Source organism: Suricata suricatta, chromosome 13 (genome assembly GCF_006229205.1).
Source record: "Suricata suricatta isolate VVHF042 chromosome 13, meerkat_22Aug2017_6uvM2_HiC, whole genome shotgun sequence".
NCBI classification, from domain to species: domain Eukaryota; kingdom Metazoa; phylum Chordata; class Mammalia; order Carnivora; family Herpestidae; genus Suricata; species Suricata suricatta.
The window spans coordinates 53146602-53164214 of NC_043712.1; the positions used below are offsets into that span (position 1 = coordinate 53146602).

Sequence of the window (17613 nt, forward strand, 5' to 3'; positions counted from 1 at the left end):
AACAAACGGCAATCCCTGGAGATGCTACAGTAGAAAAAGACAAAGCAAAGAAAGTGTTTTGGTTTTGCTTTGTGTTTTGGCTTTGCTTTGTTTTATTTTGTTGTGATTGTTGGTTTTTGCCATTACTTTCTTGGTCCCACCCCTCCAACATGGTGGCCTCTGTTTCTGCTTTACACCAAACACATGGAGGTGTTTCCCTGTCAAATGCAGCTCCTTTTGCAGGACTGAAAATGGCAGTGAGGGAGAGCCAGAGAGCCTTGCAAAGCTAGATTTCCCCCATCCTCCTCTCTCCCTCCCTGCCCCGCCCCCACCCTGATGTGTAAACATTCCCTTAGGAACCAAAGCGGACTCCATTGGAAAGTTTTCACAGACTTATTAGGTTGCTACCCTGAAGGTTTTGTTGTTTTGACCTTAGAATTCTGTGAGCTGTGTGTGTGTGTGTGTGTGTGTGTGTGTGTGTGTGTGTGTGTGTTTTGCTTGCACCTTGAAAAGGTGAATTTTTCTGTCTAAACCAAAGATCAGGTACTGCAGTTAACCCAGAGTGAAGTCTGTTGGTAAAGGGCTCATTTTTTGAGTCAGGAGGGGCTTAGCTCCTGGGAGGGTAATAGGGGAAGAGTTGCTTAAGCTGTTCATAAGGGTATTGTTGTGTCTGTGCTTTGTCCTCTGATGTGGACAAATGACACTGTTGCATATGTGAGTTATGTGGGTATAAACAAATATAACAGTTAACTCCCTAACTGGCTTGCTTTCTTGAAACTATAGCCAGAACATGGTTTGTACTATCAAGTATGAAAGAGCAATGTAACTGAATGAAAAAGAAAGCTGAAGGACAATCCAAGAATAATATAAACAGAAGTTATTTTAAAACATTGGAGGGAGTGCTTTATGCAAAAGAGAAACTGGATTTATTGTTTCATTCCCTCTTCTTTCCCTTCACCCCTTTCAAGAGAAGCAAAGCCACAAGTGAGTGGCTGTATGTGCCTGATGGCTTATATAAACATGGAAGAAGCCTTCAGATGGCTAAAATAAACATGTGCGTGTTACTGAAGGATATGTTTACACAAACCATTTGCTCAGCCTCTGAAATAATGAATAAATGAAGATTTCACTGAAATAATTGGAAGGATTTTTGTGTCTCTGCTGATGCCATAATTGAATGGCACCAAAGAGACTTTTATCTGCTCTTTTCCATGTTACATGTGTTAGCAGCTCCTTTCTGTGAGTTGAATACTTGATTCTGTAGTTACTTTACACATGTTTTTGTAAGAAATTGTCGTTTATTACTGCAATTCTAGAATGTTGCTTGATTTCCCAGGAGAAATTTGGCAGCCTGTAGAGTGGATCTGGTTGGTCCAGGGTGGGAAGGGGAGCAAAAGGAAGGGGTAGGAGCATTCACCTCATACATAGCATCTTATTTGCATAACACTGACCTCAACCATTTACCACTTTTCTTTCTCTGCCCATAAGATGGTCTTTGTAAAGTATATGTCCTCAGAGATATAAGAACAAAAATAATCTTCAATATTGGGTTGCAAACCATGTTTGTATGTAAATATGTGTGTGCATATAAGATGCATGTGTGTTCATGCGTGGATCACACATGTGTGTGCATGAACATATATGTGCATGTGTATACACACACACACACAGCACGTTTTTTGAGGAAATGCATTGTGTTTCCTGTCCGTCAGTAGTATTAAGAGTTAACTCTTATTTCAACCTTACACTTAGACCATCCCTACAAATTCACTAGGTTAGCATTTCCTACTTTCAGTGTGTTATCTTGACACCTAACTACGGCACAACAGCTGGGTTGCTCCTGGAGTTCCTGGGGGGAGCTCTGTTCTCAGAGTGCTGCATTTACTTTTCAGCTGTCAGCTCTAAAGTGTGTTCAAAATGTTCAACTCTTTACACACCATTCTGGGCCCCTAGCACCACTCTGGGACTATGATAGATGTGCTGATCAGGTAGATGCATGGAAGAATCTTTGGTTCAAGGAGGAGAATTGCAAAAGCCAAAAACACACGTGTGCGCTGTTTGGTACTGGGGCCGCTAGCTAGTGTTGTTCTTTGGGTTTGAATATTCTCTTTAAAGGAATTGCTCCATTCTTATCAAAAGTTATTTGCACCTGTTATGAAATAAAAAATATTATCATTCTTAAAAACACCCTGGATCCAGTGTTCGTGCGCGTGCACGCGCACACACACACACACACACACACACACACAGTATCAGTGATCTGGCTGTTGGAAAATACATTGGGGTTTGCAGTAGTGTTGCCTAACTTTCTCCGTTTAAAGAAAGATTTGCACAACACAACATTTCCTTTTTATCTAGGAAACTCTTCAGAACACTTCCTAAGAAATTAATTGTATTCCAGCCAGACTTGCATGCTGCCATCCCACAGGAAATGGGTCAGCAATCCATTAAGATGCCATTAGATAATCTAATTTGGAACTTAATCTCTAAATTAACCATGCTCCATACTTGAAGCATACTTGAGAGAAAGAAAAAAGTTTACGTTTGAATCGATAGGGGAGCCGAAGCGTGAAGAAGGCTGTTTGTTTTTTCTGTAGCTGTGGTCACGTCTCAAGCCGTCTGGTAACCAGGAGAAACCAGACATGATGTAATTCCAGATTGAACTTGAACTTCAGGGACTTAGGATAGGGGAACAATGGACCATAGGAATCAATAATGTCCATTTTCCACATGATTATGTTTGGAGCTTTAAGTTAACCTTTATGGGAGAAGCAGCAGGATCTGCAGTGTGACCAAAATGAGATGATCCAGAGACAAGATGTTAGAGGAAAGAAAACAACTTTTTCCATGATATTTTCTGAGCAGCACTGCGGATTCCAGCAGGATTAGAAAAGTTCCCGCTCTGCAGTAAACCGGTGGCCTGTTCAGAGCACTCTTTGTTCGCTTAGGTAGGACAAACTTAATCTTATGTTTCCTGTCAGATGATTTTTGGCTGCACTACAGGAGAGGGCGGAGCATGATTCAGAAAATTCCCAAACGTAAACCTTGCCTATTAACCCTTTGCAACGAAAGAAGTACCTTACACACCTACTTTATTTGAAGATGTTTTAGTCAAGTGCCAGATTTACATATGCATTATGTCCCTCAGGAGTCCGCTCAGCAGCCAATGCCCCTTTTATGAACTGACCTTTTGCTTTTCATGTTTGCCAGTGCTATTAGTAGGTATATTGTGAATTTTTTCAGTCATATTTACTTAGATAAGGAAGCATATGAATGAGTAAATATCTAATAAACATCTGAAAAAAGAAAAGGCAAAAGCCTGTTTAAGTTCAAGAAATCAAAGAACACAAATTTTGAATATTTGGAAATTTGTAGAAAGTTAGTTACTCCCTCGTTAATTTTTGTTTTACGTGAAGGAAGATTTTTTTTTTGCACATGTGAGTCTCTCTGCACATAGATGAGTAGGCATAATATAAACAATGTGTTCAGTTTCTTAATCAGTTGTGATTTTATGATTCCGAATTCTGATACAAAGAAGTTCTGTTGTTTAGAGGTGAAATTGTACAAATAACACTGATTTTGTCTTTTAAATGAAAATCCCTTGGGAAAGAACAAGCTTTTGCTCTTGTGTAAAACTTAACATTTCTTTTTAATTTAGTATGCCGTGGGTGATTTTCTGTAGTGAAAGGCACTATTTGGGAGCAGTATTTTTGTGGAGAATTTTGTCTGCGGTTGGAGACTCACATATGCTAATAAGGGGAGCAGGCGCACTGGCAACAATAGCACTGAAGGCAACCCCGGGGACCGAGGGGAATACAGACGGAGAGAGGATGGAAACCCACGTGTCGGCTCTCTGCTGCGGTACAGTCTGTGGGAGGAGCTCGGATAACTACTGGGAGCCTGATCACGCTAGATGTTTTAATTGGCTGAAACCTCCCACAGCCACGTAAAACGTTGCCGTTGTGTGCATGTGTGTACTGTGATTTATTTACAATTGGCCACCTTTGTAGTAATTCTCTTTCATCTTCAGTTCTAAGACCTGAAAAAATATCAAACTTTTTTTTTGTTTTACAAATCGACTTAATTTGGCCTAATTAGAGAACTTACGTTTTTATGTGTAAAGTAAACATTTTAAAGAAATACATTTTTGTTACTTTTAAGTATACCGGTTGCCTTACTGAAGGGTCTTTTAGGATTTTGTAAAAGCTTTTTGCTAAAAGAGTGACCACATTTCATATTTAGCTGCAGTAATATGCCCTGATTACTTCGCTGCCCTGTGCTCTTCATTAGATAAAATATTTCATTGGCATAAGTCATTATTTTACTTAGAAAATGCTACTGTTCACACAGGCTAAAGTTAGCATTCAATCCAGCATACTCCAATAACAAAACACATCTGAAACAACTGAATATAAATTAATGAGCTTTGATGGCCTACCGTTTTGATATGTTATTTCCAAAATCGTTGGTCCCCCAAGAGTAGCAATAAAGAAAGCTGTTTACCTACTTAGTTAAGAAACAAATACATTTCTTTTTCATTACTATGAAGTGCTATTGCTTTCAGTTAGAATAATTCCATGAGCCGCCTGCAGTTTATGATATTTGGTGTTTCCCAGAGAGCCCACAAGAGTACTTTGCAGTTCAGGTAAGAGCCGACCAGGGAGCTTTCCGATACAGATTATTACAAATAGTAATAATCATTAGAAATCATCTTGCATGCAAATAGGATCATTCAGATAGCAATAATGATCCTTAAAAATGGGGGAAATAAATCGAAGAAACCCAAGACCTGTGTAAAGCACTTTGTGTATTTTACTTCTAGTTTAGCCTCATCTGAGGTAGAACTCAACAAGCAAATTATTGACATCAAGCCACATCTGTAGGTACAGAAACAAAGGCAAATAATGTATTCAGGTGAAAAGCACCTGGAATTGGATAAATCGATACAGTTATTTGTGTTAAAATTTGGACTCTAGAGTTTTACTTCTCTGGGAATTTCAGTGTTTTCAATGATATGGACCTTAATTCATAGAATCTGTTATATAATTTAGGGATAGTGTAAACTTTTGCCCAGTGAAAAAGTGAAGTGTGTTTCACAAAAAAGGGAAGTGAGGTGAAGTGTAGTGGGTAAGAATGTAGACCTTAGAACCTCACTGCTAGAGTTTAAATCCTGGCTTCTGTAGCTCCATAGCAGCATGACTTGGGCAAGGCACCTAACTTTCTAGCTCCAGTTCCCTCGTCAGTAAAATCAGAATAAAACTAGTACTTTTCTCATAGATTTATTAAGAGAATTGAAAATCCATAAAACAGTGCTTGGCCAAAAATGCACACCATATAAGTACTAGCAACTAGTATATTCCTAAGACCATTTTTTCGTCCTAATACATTAATAAGTTTAAACATATATTCTTATTATGGAATAACATATAATAGTTCTTAAATATATAGGTCCTTAAATACTACTTAGATTAAATATTCATTCAACTGGTGTGAGCTAGCATGTTTTCCTAAGACACATCTATGTATTATGTTGAAGCAAGCAGCCAGTCAAATGCATACATACACAATTCAGGACAGCATGGCTTTTCTAACTTAATTATACTTAATTAACCTGCCCATGATTGGTTTTTCCAGGTAGATTTTAGTTATTAGTAGGGGAAATTGTTGTGCATATTGGGAGAAAGATACCAATACCAATGTGTTAATTATTGTAGCTATAAAATTAGGAATGTTTAGCTGAGGAAGTGAAAAACTTTTCTTTTTGGAGATATCTAAAACAGGTGCAAAGGAATTAAAGGCGAATCCTTCTCTTAAATTACGGTAGTTATTTTGCTTATTGTTATTTCTATCTATAAGTAATGTAGCTCCTAGTAGAGTTGAGGTATTCCTGAATACATAAAATTTTTTGTGCTTCATTCTTATAATGTTTTTTATGCTTCTTGAAAGAGTACCTTTGAAGCAAATATAGCAGTTTAGGATTATATCAATATGTGAAAACTAAATGGGCAATATTATTAGTGCCCTAAAAAGTATTAGTGTGCTGGATACTTTCACATTTTATAAAATGCTTGACAAATGGGCTACCCAACCCAGATAAACACAGACGAGTAATAAATGAATTTTGCCATTCTTCAGATAGCTCTTATTTCAAGGCATAGTTGTAAAGCCTTTGATGTTGTTTAGTTCCTTACTTAATTACTCCATATATGTTTACTTGGCACTCCATGATTCTTGGGTGGTTACTGAGGTAAAAGTCAAGGGCCCAATTCTTTTAGGCCTAGAAAACACAGTCTTGCAAAATTCTAGAAAACACAACCATTAAATGTTGACTTGCCCAGAGCAATTTTCTCTCTTTCTTTCATTGACTGGTATAGAGTCTGTTTACTGCTTGTACGTGCAAAGACCAACTCCTTTGTCCAATTTATCCATGGATATGAAATATGTAAATAGTGTATCATTTTTAAAAGGAAGAAATGGGTATCTTTTTACCCTGTAATTCTCACCATAAGGTCACTCTAATACAACTTCAACTGGATTTGTTTTCAGAGAATCTATATTGAATTTCAGAGTTCCTTGATTGCCTAGACCAAACACATATTCTCTGCACAAGTCTACTGCACCATTTCTTAAGTTATGATCCAGCTGTGTGGGGGCATGGGAAATTCACGGTCTCCTGAAGCAAATACTGCCTTGAGGAAAGTCTGTTCAAAAGCTTTTTCTAATGTAGGGTCAATGTCTGACCTTCCAGGGAAACAGTAAAATATAGTTAAATGGCCATGGGAATCAGAACTGATTCATATCTGAGAGCTAGGTGAGTAACTCAGGACAAGTTAAACCTCAGTTTTCTCACCTGTGAAATGGGGACAATGGCAATCTCAAGAGTTCACTGAGAAAATCCAGTGAGGTAGCATATGTAGAACGCCCAGCATGGTGTCTTGCTCATAGTAGGCCCTCAGCATGGTTATCTTTGGAAGTTTCTCCCTTTATGCTTATTCTTTTCCCCTGACCTATTCAAAACAAGTCTACATTTCTTTCCAATTCAACTATTGTGTCTTCCCGGTCTCCCTTCCTCAAATGGCATGACTTGGTGAGTTTCTTCATCAAAGAAATGTCATAGAGTTTGTTTCTCTTGAAGAGTGATGCCTGGAAGCTACACATGGCTTCCGAAGTAGTCTGATCAGGGTAAGGTCGAAATACCTCATTTCTGTGCTTCTTCCCTTTTTGAGGCAGCACATCATGCATCCAGTGAGAATAATGTGAAAATGCTATCCATGACATCAGACATTTTATCTCTTACAATTTTGATTTAACTTATACTTGGTTTGTGTATAATGAAATATCTCATTATATACATAGAGTAGAAGTCATTGGGGTGAATTCTCCTTTGTGTTAAGGTACAAAGTATCTTTCTGGATTTTTTGTGCTTGTTTTTTTTTTTTAAGTACTTTATATTCTTTTCCATTTTTAATGGTATGGCCTTTATATATTTTCTAAAGGTGTGCTTTCAACTTTTAGTTACACTTATCTTCTGTTTGCCTACAGAAAGGGTGATTTGGCAATGGAAAATGGAATGAAAACAGTCTGTGTGTGTTTGAACATCTATCGGCTGTAGTAGCTTAATTTGACCTTGAATATTTTGAGATCTTTCAGTTATGTTCGCACATCTCTTAATACATAGAGGCACAGATTATTGGATCGGACATAAGATAATTCTTTCTCCATTGTGAATTAAAACTATTAAGCACTTTACATATAATGAGCTTATATATGGAGATAAATCTGAATATGTGTGTCTATTTTACCCATACTGGTGATCTTTAACATTGGTTTATACAGAGGGAGTTCGGTACAGAAGTAGCGCTCACTGCATTTTTACCTGAAAAAACTATGCAATTTGAGGCATTCTTTTTTGAGTTGAAATAATCTAGGTTTTCTTGTTTGATTAAACTTTTTTTACACTGTTATCAAAATTTTTTATTTTGTTTTAACAGACTTTTTTTTTTCAATAAGACTACCAAAAAGCTCTAAGGAATGTCTGTGCCTTGTAGTTTTGAACCTCACCTATAAATTGCCAATAAGAGACTTGTAAAACTCATATATGAGGTCTGCGTAGTGTTAATGTTTGAGATTTATTTCCCCCCAAAGGTTCATGAACAGTATTGACAAATATATTGCACACTGCAATTTTGACATGGTCATAATATAGGATGGGAGGTTTGAAAGATTGAGGTAAACATAGATATTCTGCAGCTAGAGAATGCCTGTTAGTCACTGGCATCCATTTGTTTTTATTGAGCATTTTCCAAAGAATAATACATATCTCTTTCTAGAACCTCATAAGAAAGCTATTGCAAAATAAACCCTGAATTCTTGTCTTTTCTGCCATTAGTGAGACCCACTTCTCTGTGTAAGGAGTCACATCTATTTTTAGTCATTAAAATACACGTTACTTTTCCTAAGGAATGCAATCTCTCAATCTCTAAATGACTTTCTAGAGCCATTTAACTTGGGACTCAATTTTGTGAAGTGATCTGCTTATTTACATTGTCTTTTACTGTCAAGGATTTTATCAATTTCAGTAGGCCTTTTTCTTTTTCATACACGCATCCCATGTGGGGTTCAAAATTATAGATACATGTTTTTGTAATTTATTTTATTTGCTAAGAAATAATTAGCATCAGTGATAGTCAGACTCTACAAGAATTGATAAGACAAAGTCATTTTCTTTATGGCGCTTACATTTCAGTCAGTAAGATTATCACAGATACAGGTAATTATGATATGAAGTAATAAATGCTGTAATTGTACTGTATAACAGAGTGCAGTGAAATTACAGTTGAGGGGAAAATAGCTTTCATGATGTATCATATAACATTCTCTCCCGATCAATCATGTAAAACACAGAAACGGAAGATGTGTGTGGGAAGAGAGAAATATGTGAAAATAATTAAGTCTCTTGGAAAAGAGTTTCGATAACTATTCTAGTTCTTTAGAGTTACGACTTTCCTTCAGATCATGAGGACATAACTTTTTAGTTTGAATTATTCCTCCTTTGAATTCTTGTTTGATGATTCCCCAAGAGTTAATTTTTGTTAATACTAAGCGTCTCTAATTTTAAGTTTAGAGATGCTGACTTTCTTTTAATAGGGGGCCAAATCACAATCTATTCATGCAAATATGTGATGATTATGTGCCACGCTTTTAAAAAATTTGTAGTTGGGTATGATTTGGAACACTTAAGTGATTTGTTTATCCCATCTGCCATGTGCTGGTGTTACATTAAGTGGACAACAGAGAGAGATGGGCTTGGTTGTCATGGGGCTCATAGTCTAATCATAAAATCTCTTGGGCACAGAAGGTCATTGTGAAATTTTTTCTGTTGAAATATCAAATCCAAAATATGCACCTAGAGGTATGACCAGAGTAAAAGAAGTTGTATGTATAAGGTCCTTTTTTTAATCCAAATTTTTGTTTTGTTTTGTTTTGTTTGTTTTGACAAAATTGTTCCTTCAAGTTAATATTCCATAAAGGTTTTTGTGCCTTTGTTTGGTATTCAAATATGAAAAAAAATGAAGGTGTCTAGGTTGAGAGTTACAATAATTGTATCCATCTCACCTCATGGTTTCAAAAGTAAAGGATATTAAATTAAATTTAGGGATGTCTGGGTGGCTCAGTCGGTTAAGCCTCTGACTTTGGCTCTGGTCATGATCTCGCGGTTCGTGAGTTTGAGCCTCACACTGGGCTCTGTGCTGACAGCTCAGAGCCTGGAGCCTGCTTTGTATTCTGTGTCTCCCTCTCTGCCTTCCCTCCTTTGCTCACACTCTGTCTCTTTCTTTTTCAAAAATAAATAAACATGAAAAAGTATTCAACTTAATTTAAAACCTCAAAATGAAGTCTACAAGTCAGACCATGACAAAACAGGGTATGCAACCATCAGTTTGATGTTTTCTTGGTCCTTGGTTATTTATGCAGCTGTGAATCAGCTGCCATTCATTCTGAGATGAGGGTTGAAACAAATAGTGGTCTTATTAGATACACCCCAAAATGTATGGTGCATGGAGTTGTTTTGTGATACAAGTAGATCTCGAGTTATCTTTCTCCGTATGATACTTGTGTGAGGAGAGATTATGTGAGTAGCAATTTGAGAACTCTTCTTCGAACTTCTTTAAACAGCCCCAAATCCAACATAGATGAAATGAGGGTTGGAGGGGGACAAGCACCTTGTTTGCTTGTTTCCCCCAGTGTGCTTCCAACCCCCCTCCCTTCCAGCTCCTCAGACTCAGAGCCACTTGGATGTCGTAACCTTCCTTACTGATGGTGGGGACATCGAGTGCCCAGGCCTCTGGTACCAGCATTTCAAATGACATATTATGTCCTGGTCCCTGAAAACTGTATTTTTTTCCAATTATTATAAGGGAAAAGGAGTATCTTTCATTGCAGCTTTCAATGGTATTCAACCGGTAAGCAGATAAAAAACTTAAAACTGAATTGCTTGTGAACCAAATGTAAAGCAGGATCAGAGCAGAACTGGCAAACCCTATGAATTTGAAGCTTTCTTTCTCTTTTTCTTTTTCTTTCCTTCTTTTTTGTTTTTCATCGAAGTAGATCAGACATTTTAGGAATATACTTCTAGTTCAAGAATCGCGTGTAAGCCCACCTTGAGCTTATTCTGCCTCACAATTAATTAGTCTTACCATGGGGGCGCACCTGGTTGGCTCGGTCGGTGGTGTGTGTGATTCTTGATCTCAGGGTTGTGGGTTCGAGCCCCAAGTTGGGTGTAGAGATGTCTTAAAAAAATGAAATCTTAAAAATAAAAACTCAGCTAACATTCCATGAAAGAAATAGACCATGCAGGGTATATACCTGTAATATTTACAATTTGGCACACTTATCTCATTTTAAACTGTAATAGGAAAAAAGTTATAGTAGTAATTTGATGCCTGTGTAATTTATATTTCTAATACTGTTGGAGATTTTAACATTGTGTTTTCTCTTTTTCTCTTCCCCCCCTCCCTCCTGCTCCTCTCCTGTGAACAGTCCTGGTACCTGGGCTAGCTTGGTCCCTTTCCAAGTATCAAATAGGACACCCATCCTACCGGCAAATGTCCAAAATTACGGTTTGAACATAATCGGAGAACCTTTCCTTCAAGCAGAAACGAGCAACTGAGGGAAAATGAAATACAACAGTAGTTTAAAAAATTTTTTAAAAAAAGGAAAAGAGGAAGACTGGACAAAACAAAACAAACAAAAAGGGAGAAAGGAAAGAAACTGAAGAAAGAAGATAATAGACCAGCAATTACGGCACTTACAATCACTAATTCCCTTAAGGTTGAAACTGTAATGACATAAAAAGGGTCGATGATATTTCACTGATGGTAGATCACAGCCCCTGCAACGTAGCCTTTGTTACATGAAGTCCGCTGGGAAATAGATGTTCTGTCTCTATGACAATATATTTTAACTGACTTTCTAGATGCCTTAATATGTGCATGATAAGCTAGTTTTATTGGTTTAGTATTCTTGTTGTTTACGCATGGAATCACTATTCCTGGTTGTCTCACCGACAAAGGCTAGGAGGCGGCATCAGAGGTGCTGGGTGACGGAGCCATGAGCCAGCCATTTTATAAGCACTCTGATTTCTAAAAGTTAAAATATATATATATAAAATCTCTGTAGCCTTTAGTTATCAGTACAGATTTATTAAATTTTGGCCCTTAACCCAGCCTTTTCCAGTGTGTAACCCAGTTTGAAACCTTAAAAAAAAAAAGAAGAAAAAAAAAGAAAAGAAAAAAAAGAAAAAAAGAAAAAAGGAAAAAAAAAACAGTTTGAACACAAAGGCTCTATGGAGGAAATGCCTCGATGTAGGTGAAGTGTTATCTCTGCATGCAACAGTAAAAATTAATATAATATTTTCCCCACAAAACACTTAACAGAGGCAAGTGCAATTTATAAATTTATATCTAAAGGGGAATCATGATTATAAGTCCTTCAGCCCTTGGACTCTAAATTGAGGGGATTAAAAAGAATTTAAAATAATTTTGAACGAATTTATTTTCCCCTCAGTTTTTGAGGGCATTAAAAAGGCATTAAATCAAGACAAATCATGTGCTTGAGGGAAAAAAAATTAATGAAAACACAGCACTTATGTTGGTTTAGCTGCAGCCTCCTCGGAGGTAGAATTTATTTATTTAAAATTACTGGTTGCATCAAGAACCCATAGGGTGTACGTACAAAAGGTTCTATAAAATCTGCATTATAGAGACAAAGGGGCAGGCAAATCCATGTCACAAGGGTGAAGCTTACCGTTTACAAACTGGGAACGCCAGGGTGTAGGATATAAAAACGCACTCTTGAGAAAACAAATACAATCAGGGTGCTGAAAACTTGCATGGTGCTTTCAGACATTAGCCTTGTTCAACAAATTTCTTGTATTGACAGATCTGTAGTGTGCATGGGCAGACACATTTTGCCTCTATGTCTCTTAAAATTTTAATTAAAAATACTCTTTCCAGTAATCCTAATTTGCACGAAGATATAATGTCCACATTACGTGCCTTGCCTTGAAATCTAAAAACAAAAAAAACAAAAAAGAAAAAAAAAACAAAAAAGTGACATCACTACACTTGTTTTGCTGCATTTATTATCATTTTAAATCTTTACCATTTTTATGACAAAATATTTTGTACTCCAGACGAAGAAAAATGTGTGACATCATGGATTTTTTAGACAGTTATACCTTTATCTCACATTTATAAAGCATATCATGGCTGTGTATAGTTGCCGCTTAAAAATTGTAATCGACCAGCAATATTTTCAGTATTTTGGTGTTTTTTCTATTAACCTTTCATGTTTTTCATCTTCCAATTAATATTTGGGGGGAGGGGTTTCAAATTTATACGAATTATGCAATACCAAGTTTTGCCTATGTACGTAGTGCTTTTAGCTGTATTGGTTATTATAGGTAAGTACACAGATTTAAAAAAAAAATAATGTATGCTTTTTTTTGTTTGTTTTAATTGACCAAAGTGGGTACTGCTATTTTTGCAGTGTGATGAGGTCCTTTGTGTACTGAGAGATGGACAGGGGATTTTTTTTAATATACATATATATATATTCTGGGGTGGGCGGGAGGATTTTTAACACTTTACAGTGTAGCTGTGAAGCAGTGCGTCCCGAGACGGGCCTGGGCTGCAAAGCAACTGTTCTGTCTACTGTGACAAACTTCAACTTACACAGATTCCCCCTTCTCTAACTTCCCACCTGGGGTGCAAGCTGAACTCATTTCTGGTTTTCGTAACAACAAAAATAGTAAGAACGAGCAAACACAAATTCTCCTGGAGGCAGTCTTGGCCTAAAACAAACTGTCTTATCTTTTTTTTTTTTTTTTTGGTGGTGGTGGTGGTGGTATTCTTGCTTGGAAGTTCCGGATCCACAGTGGAGAGTGAGCCTGCCTCGTATTTGGCAAAAGTATTTGTTGAAATATCCACGTAGCAGAGGTTTCACACTTTGGGAGTGGAACCCGGGAGTAGATTTTCTCCTACAAAACACATCTTCCCAGCTGGAGGGAGTGTTCCCGTGTTCTTTCTCCACGGCTCTCTTCCCGGTGTATTCATTTCAGCCATGATTTACCCGTGACTCACTACTTCTAATGGATGGCAGTGCACTTGGATCTTTTTTTTTTAAATACATCCAGAGGATTGAACAGAGGGTTGCTGTATTAAATGTATTTGGACTCATAGATTAAAATCAAAGTTCAATTTTTAAGGAACAAAAAAAAATACCAGAATAAATCTTGTGAAGTTTTCATTTTTACCTGCCCTTTTAAATGGAGAACCATACCAGAAGGGAAATGTAGAATTTTCAGAAATTAATGTTCCTGTGGATGAATTAAGCCCATTAGATGCTGATGGGATTTTTTTAAGGGATGGTGCCTCAAATATATATTTGATTTCATTTCCCCTGAGGGCTAGTGGGTGAATGGAGGCTGGTTTTAGTTTTGCTCCTACCCCACCCCCACCCCAGTCCCTCAGTCCCATTGAGGGAATTCATTACTAAAAGGAAAATCTTTCAGAATTAGTGACACATGGTGGGCTGTCTCGAGGAGCCTCCTGACCCCCTTCCTCTAGGCCATGGCTTAATAAAATAAACTGTCCATTGTTCTCCCAGCATATGATTTAATAATGAATACTTCAGAACAATGCTTATGGGCCCAGAATCGTATTTGATTAGCCCATTCAGTCTGATAGCCCAAAAGCTGAATAGCACAGCAGGATGCTGGCCACGCAAGTTGGAAAGTAAGTCCGGTCATTTCTGTGCTCCTCACCCTGGTACAAACCAGCTTAACTCAGCCAAGCTCTTCACGTATCTTTGACCTTGTAGGTGAGCAAATCAACCTCATAGGACACGCAGTATTTTTGAACGGCAGACTCGCTCTCCTTTTATTGCCAGAGAATGAGCAGTTCTAGCTAAAGAAGTTACACACTGTGGGTATTCCCGCCTGCCTCTTGAGTACAAAGGCCTAGTTCAAGTGTTGCTTTTTTTTTAATCCATTTTTTCCCTCCTTTCCTTTTGTGATGAAACTCTTAGAAATACTACTATCTGTATAGAATCTCAAACCCATTTTTCGGCCTCCTCTTCATTTACCAGGAAGTATATTCTGACGAAGGGCCCCGCTTCTGCAGGTCTTGCACGCCCCTCCCTTACCCAGAACTGCATAGCTTCAGGACAGTGGATGTCACCCAAGGGCATCAGTAGGGGGCGGTGTCTGCACTCACCCCGCGCCCCCCCTCCCCTCCCCGGTTCGTTCCGCGGCACTGTTGGGCTATTTTGTCGTGCGGCTTTGCTGCCCACCACTCACAGTGCCTCTGAAGTGTTTCCTCTGGAGTGACGTGAGCGTTGGAGGCTTGTCTAAGGGAAAAACAGTAAATAAAAGGCAGTGAAGGAGACTGTACATAAAGACATGGCAAAAATCTTAATTATAGCAATATAGTTATGGGGCGATGTTCAGGTGGGCAGCTCCATTAAAAAAAAATATGTGAATGAGTCTGTGAAGCTGCAAAGTAGCAAGAAGAGTGAAAGATCTTCTTAACGAACCGCCTACCTTGTAGACAGTAATTTGTACACTGTATAGTTTTGTTAAGAATTTTTTTTTAAATTAAAATTCCCATGTTTGTAAAGCTAACTTTTTAACAATTATAATGGAACTGTATGTTGTTTCCATTTTTAAAGTAAACAAGAATATTCCTTGTGTAGAGACTGGACTTGAGTTAAAACTCTCCAGTCTCTTAAGTTATGTATTAAAAAAAAAAATCTGTCCATGTTAGTTATTTCGCAGATTCTTGTGCTTGAAAAGCACAGGATACTAATCCTTTAAAAAATGTAAATGGAGAAAAGTTATATTTTATGAAGGTTATTTTGTTGTATTTAGTATTGGAAAAGTTGGTTTTCAGAGCATTTCAGAATGTCGGAAGCACCACTGTCTTTTTATTAGTCTGTACGGCCTTTAGCAAAAGTTTTTGTGATTGTTCCGTGATGGTATTTAAGGTTAAGTTTCACAGAGCATTTGGGATAGGCAGAAAACTGAAACAGTGCTATGTCTCACATAACGTGTCCTCAGGGAGCAGAATATTGGGTTTGTGACTGGGTAGCTTCAAAAGGACTCAACAAAAGAGATTGTACAGAGACATCTTCAGCGGTGTGACATCAGGACATGTTCTTTACCTAGATTCAAAATCTATGTACTGTGTTGAAATGATGAAGGCTGCAGAAAGTGATCTCATATTCAGTGTACAGTATTCATTTTTAATGAAACAACTCTACAATATTGCTGGCAGATAGGCCCCAAGCATGACATTCAATAGAGTTTACATGTTCCTGTCAAGGTCTTTTGTTAACATTAACCAGCTGCATGCTTCCTGGACTTTAAAAAATTGGGTTTCTATAGAAAACAATTTTTTTTTTTAATGTGCAGGCTATTCAAGTTCAATGGTTAAGAGCTCAAAATTGAATGTTTTACTCCATGCTGAAGGAGCTGAAAGCTGCCTTCTTCATATTTTTGCACTTTCTGGTAGTTCCCCTGTTTTTTCTGATTCCTTAAAAAATTGTGTGGGTGGGGTGGAGCCCTGCAGTTGGGGGGTAGCATGGACCACTGATTTTGCCCTTTGACCCTGCACAATGACCTTTGCATCAGCCAAACTCATTGCCATGACAACTCTTTGTACTGTGTCCGTGCCACAGATCTGTTGGTTACATTGTTCATAGTAAGGGGACAAGTTGGAGACGGTCAATTTTTACTTTTTTTTGTTGTTGTTGCAATTTTTTCTTCAACGGTTGTAAGTAGTTGTGTTTTTTTTTAAATAATAAAAGGGTTCACTAGTTAATACTCTTTAGAAATATCTGTGTGTTGCAATTCAAATGTACGTTGAGATTGTGAAGTGCTTTAGTGCCACGAGCCTACTGGCATGTTGGACTTGGCCTCTGAGAACTTCCGGTGCAGGACACAGTACCAGTAACAAAAGGCGGCCTGCATTCATGAAAAGCAGTGTAGGCTAGCGACACTAAAGCCGGTCTTGTATTACTGTATTTTTGACAGAATGGTTTTGAAAACTGCGCTACAGGGACTGATGTGGCAAATGTATCTCTTTATGCAGAAGGAAATCTTTTTTTTTTTTTTTTAAAGAAGTATGGCTTATTATGCATTCTTCATGGAGGGCATTGAAGTTGCATGGACTGATAAAAGTTGATGCAAAACGAGAAAGAAACAAAAAAAAAAAACCAGCAAAATGTTTACCAAAAAAACTCAAACAAATGAGCAGTGCCTGTTCAATTTCACAGTCTCTGTTGAGTTCAGTTGTAAATATGTTTCAAATGACATTTTCTTGGAAAAAAAAAAGAATCTCTACAACATTGTAGAATGTGAGGGGTAACTACATCCCAGGCATAGGCTTTCTCAAAGCTGCATTAGATTATGTCTTCATCAAGCTGTTAATTTGTGCTTATATCATATAGAACTTTTAGCATCCTGGGAAGAGGTGCCCCCGCCTCAATGATATTTCTCTGAGAACAACTTTTGTAGGACTGTGTGTTTCTTTAGATACATTTAGTACAACTGTAGGTGACAAGTAGTCAGTTATTGCTTGCTAGCGACACACCAGGGTTGATCCATTTTAAAACTTTTGGCATTAAGTCCTCGTGGGCCATACATACGGAACTTTGTATTTTAATTAAATTTTTTCCAAAAGGAGGCACATGCACAATCTCCGTGTTACGAACCTTTAGCCGTAGGATGTATTATATGACAGTTACTTAATTTCTGGCGTTCAGACCTCTGGGATCAGCCCCAGACGGGGCCAGAATGTTAGCGAAGGTTTTATTGTGCCCGGTTGGAGGATAATGTTCTTTGGGTACTTTTTGTGGGTTGCAAATGAACTCAGTTGCCACAAGTTTTAAACTGGTGTAAATCAAGCTTGACTTAATGTGATTGTTACTGTTATATCCAGCCTATACTGCTAGCACCTGCTCATACTGCAGTCAATTACTGGAAGCGGATATATTTCCTATGCAAAAACTGTTTAAACAATAAAATGAGCTATGCTACAGACTCTGGCCTCGTGTTTTACTTTCCTCCTCAGCCTC

General features: G+C 37.7%; 1 protein-coding gene across 8 annotated transcripts in view; it reads left to right on the plus strand.

Annotated features, from left to right (window-relative positions):
• Positions 1–17578, plus strand: part of NFIB (nuclear factor I B) — a 445780-nt gene extending 428202 nt beyond the window's left edge. For 5 of the 8 annotated variants that reach the window (XM_029919732.1, XM_029919733.1, XM_029919736.1 and 2 more), the window contains one exon: positions 11017–17578. In XM_029919732.1, the coding sequence (XP_029775592.1) occupies positions 11017–11146 (130 nt within the window). In that variant the 3' untranslated portion in view covers positions 11147–17578. The remainder of the gene's footprint in view (positions 1–11016) is intronic. The other 3 variants (XM_029919735.1, XM_029919739.1, XM_029919737.1) reach the window with 2 other exon arrangements.
• The last annotated feature ends 35 nt before the right edge of the window (positions 17579–17613 follow it).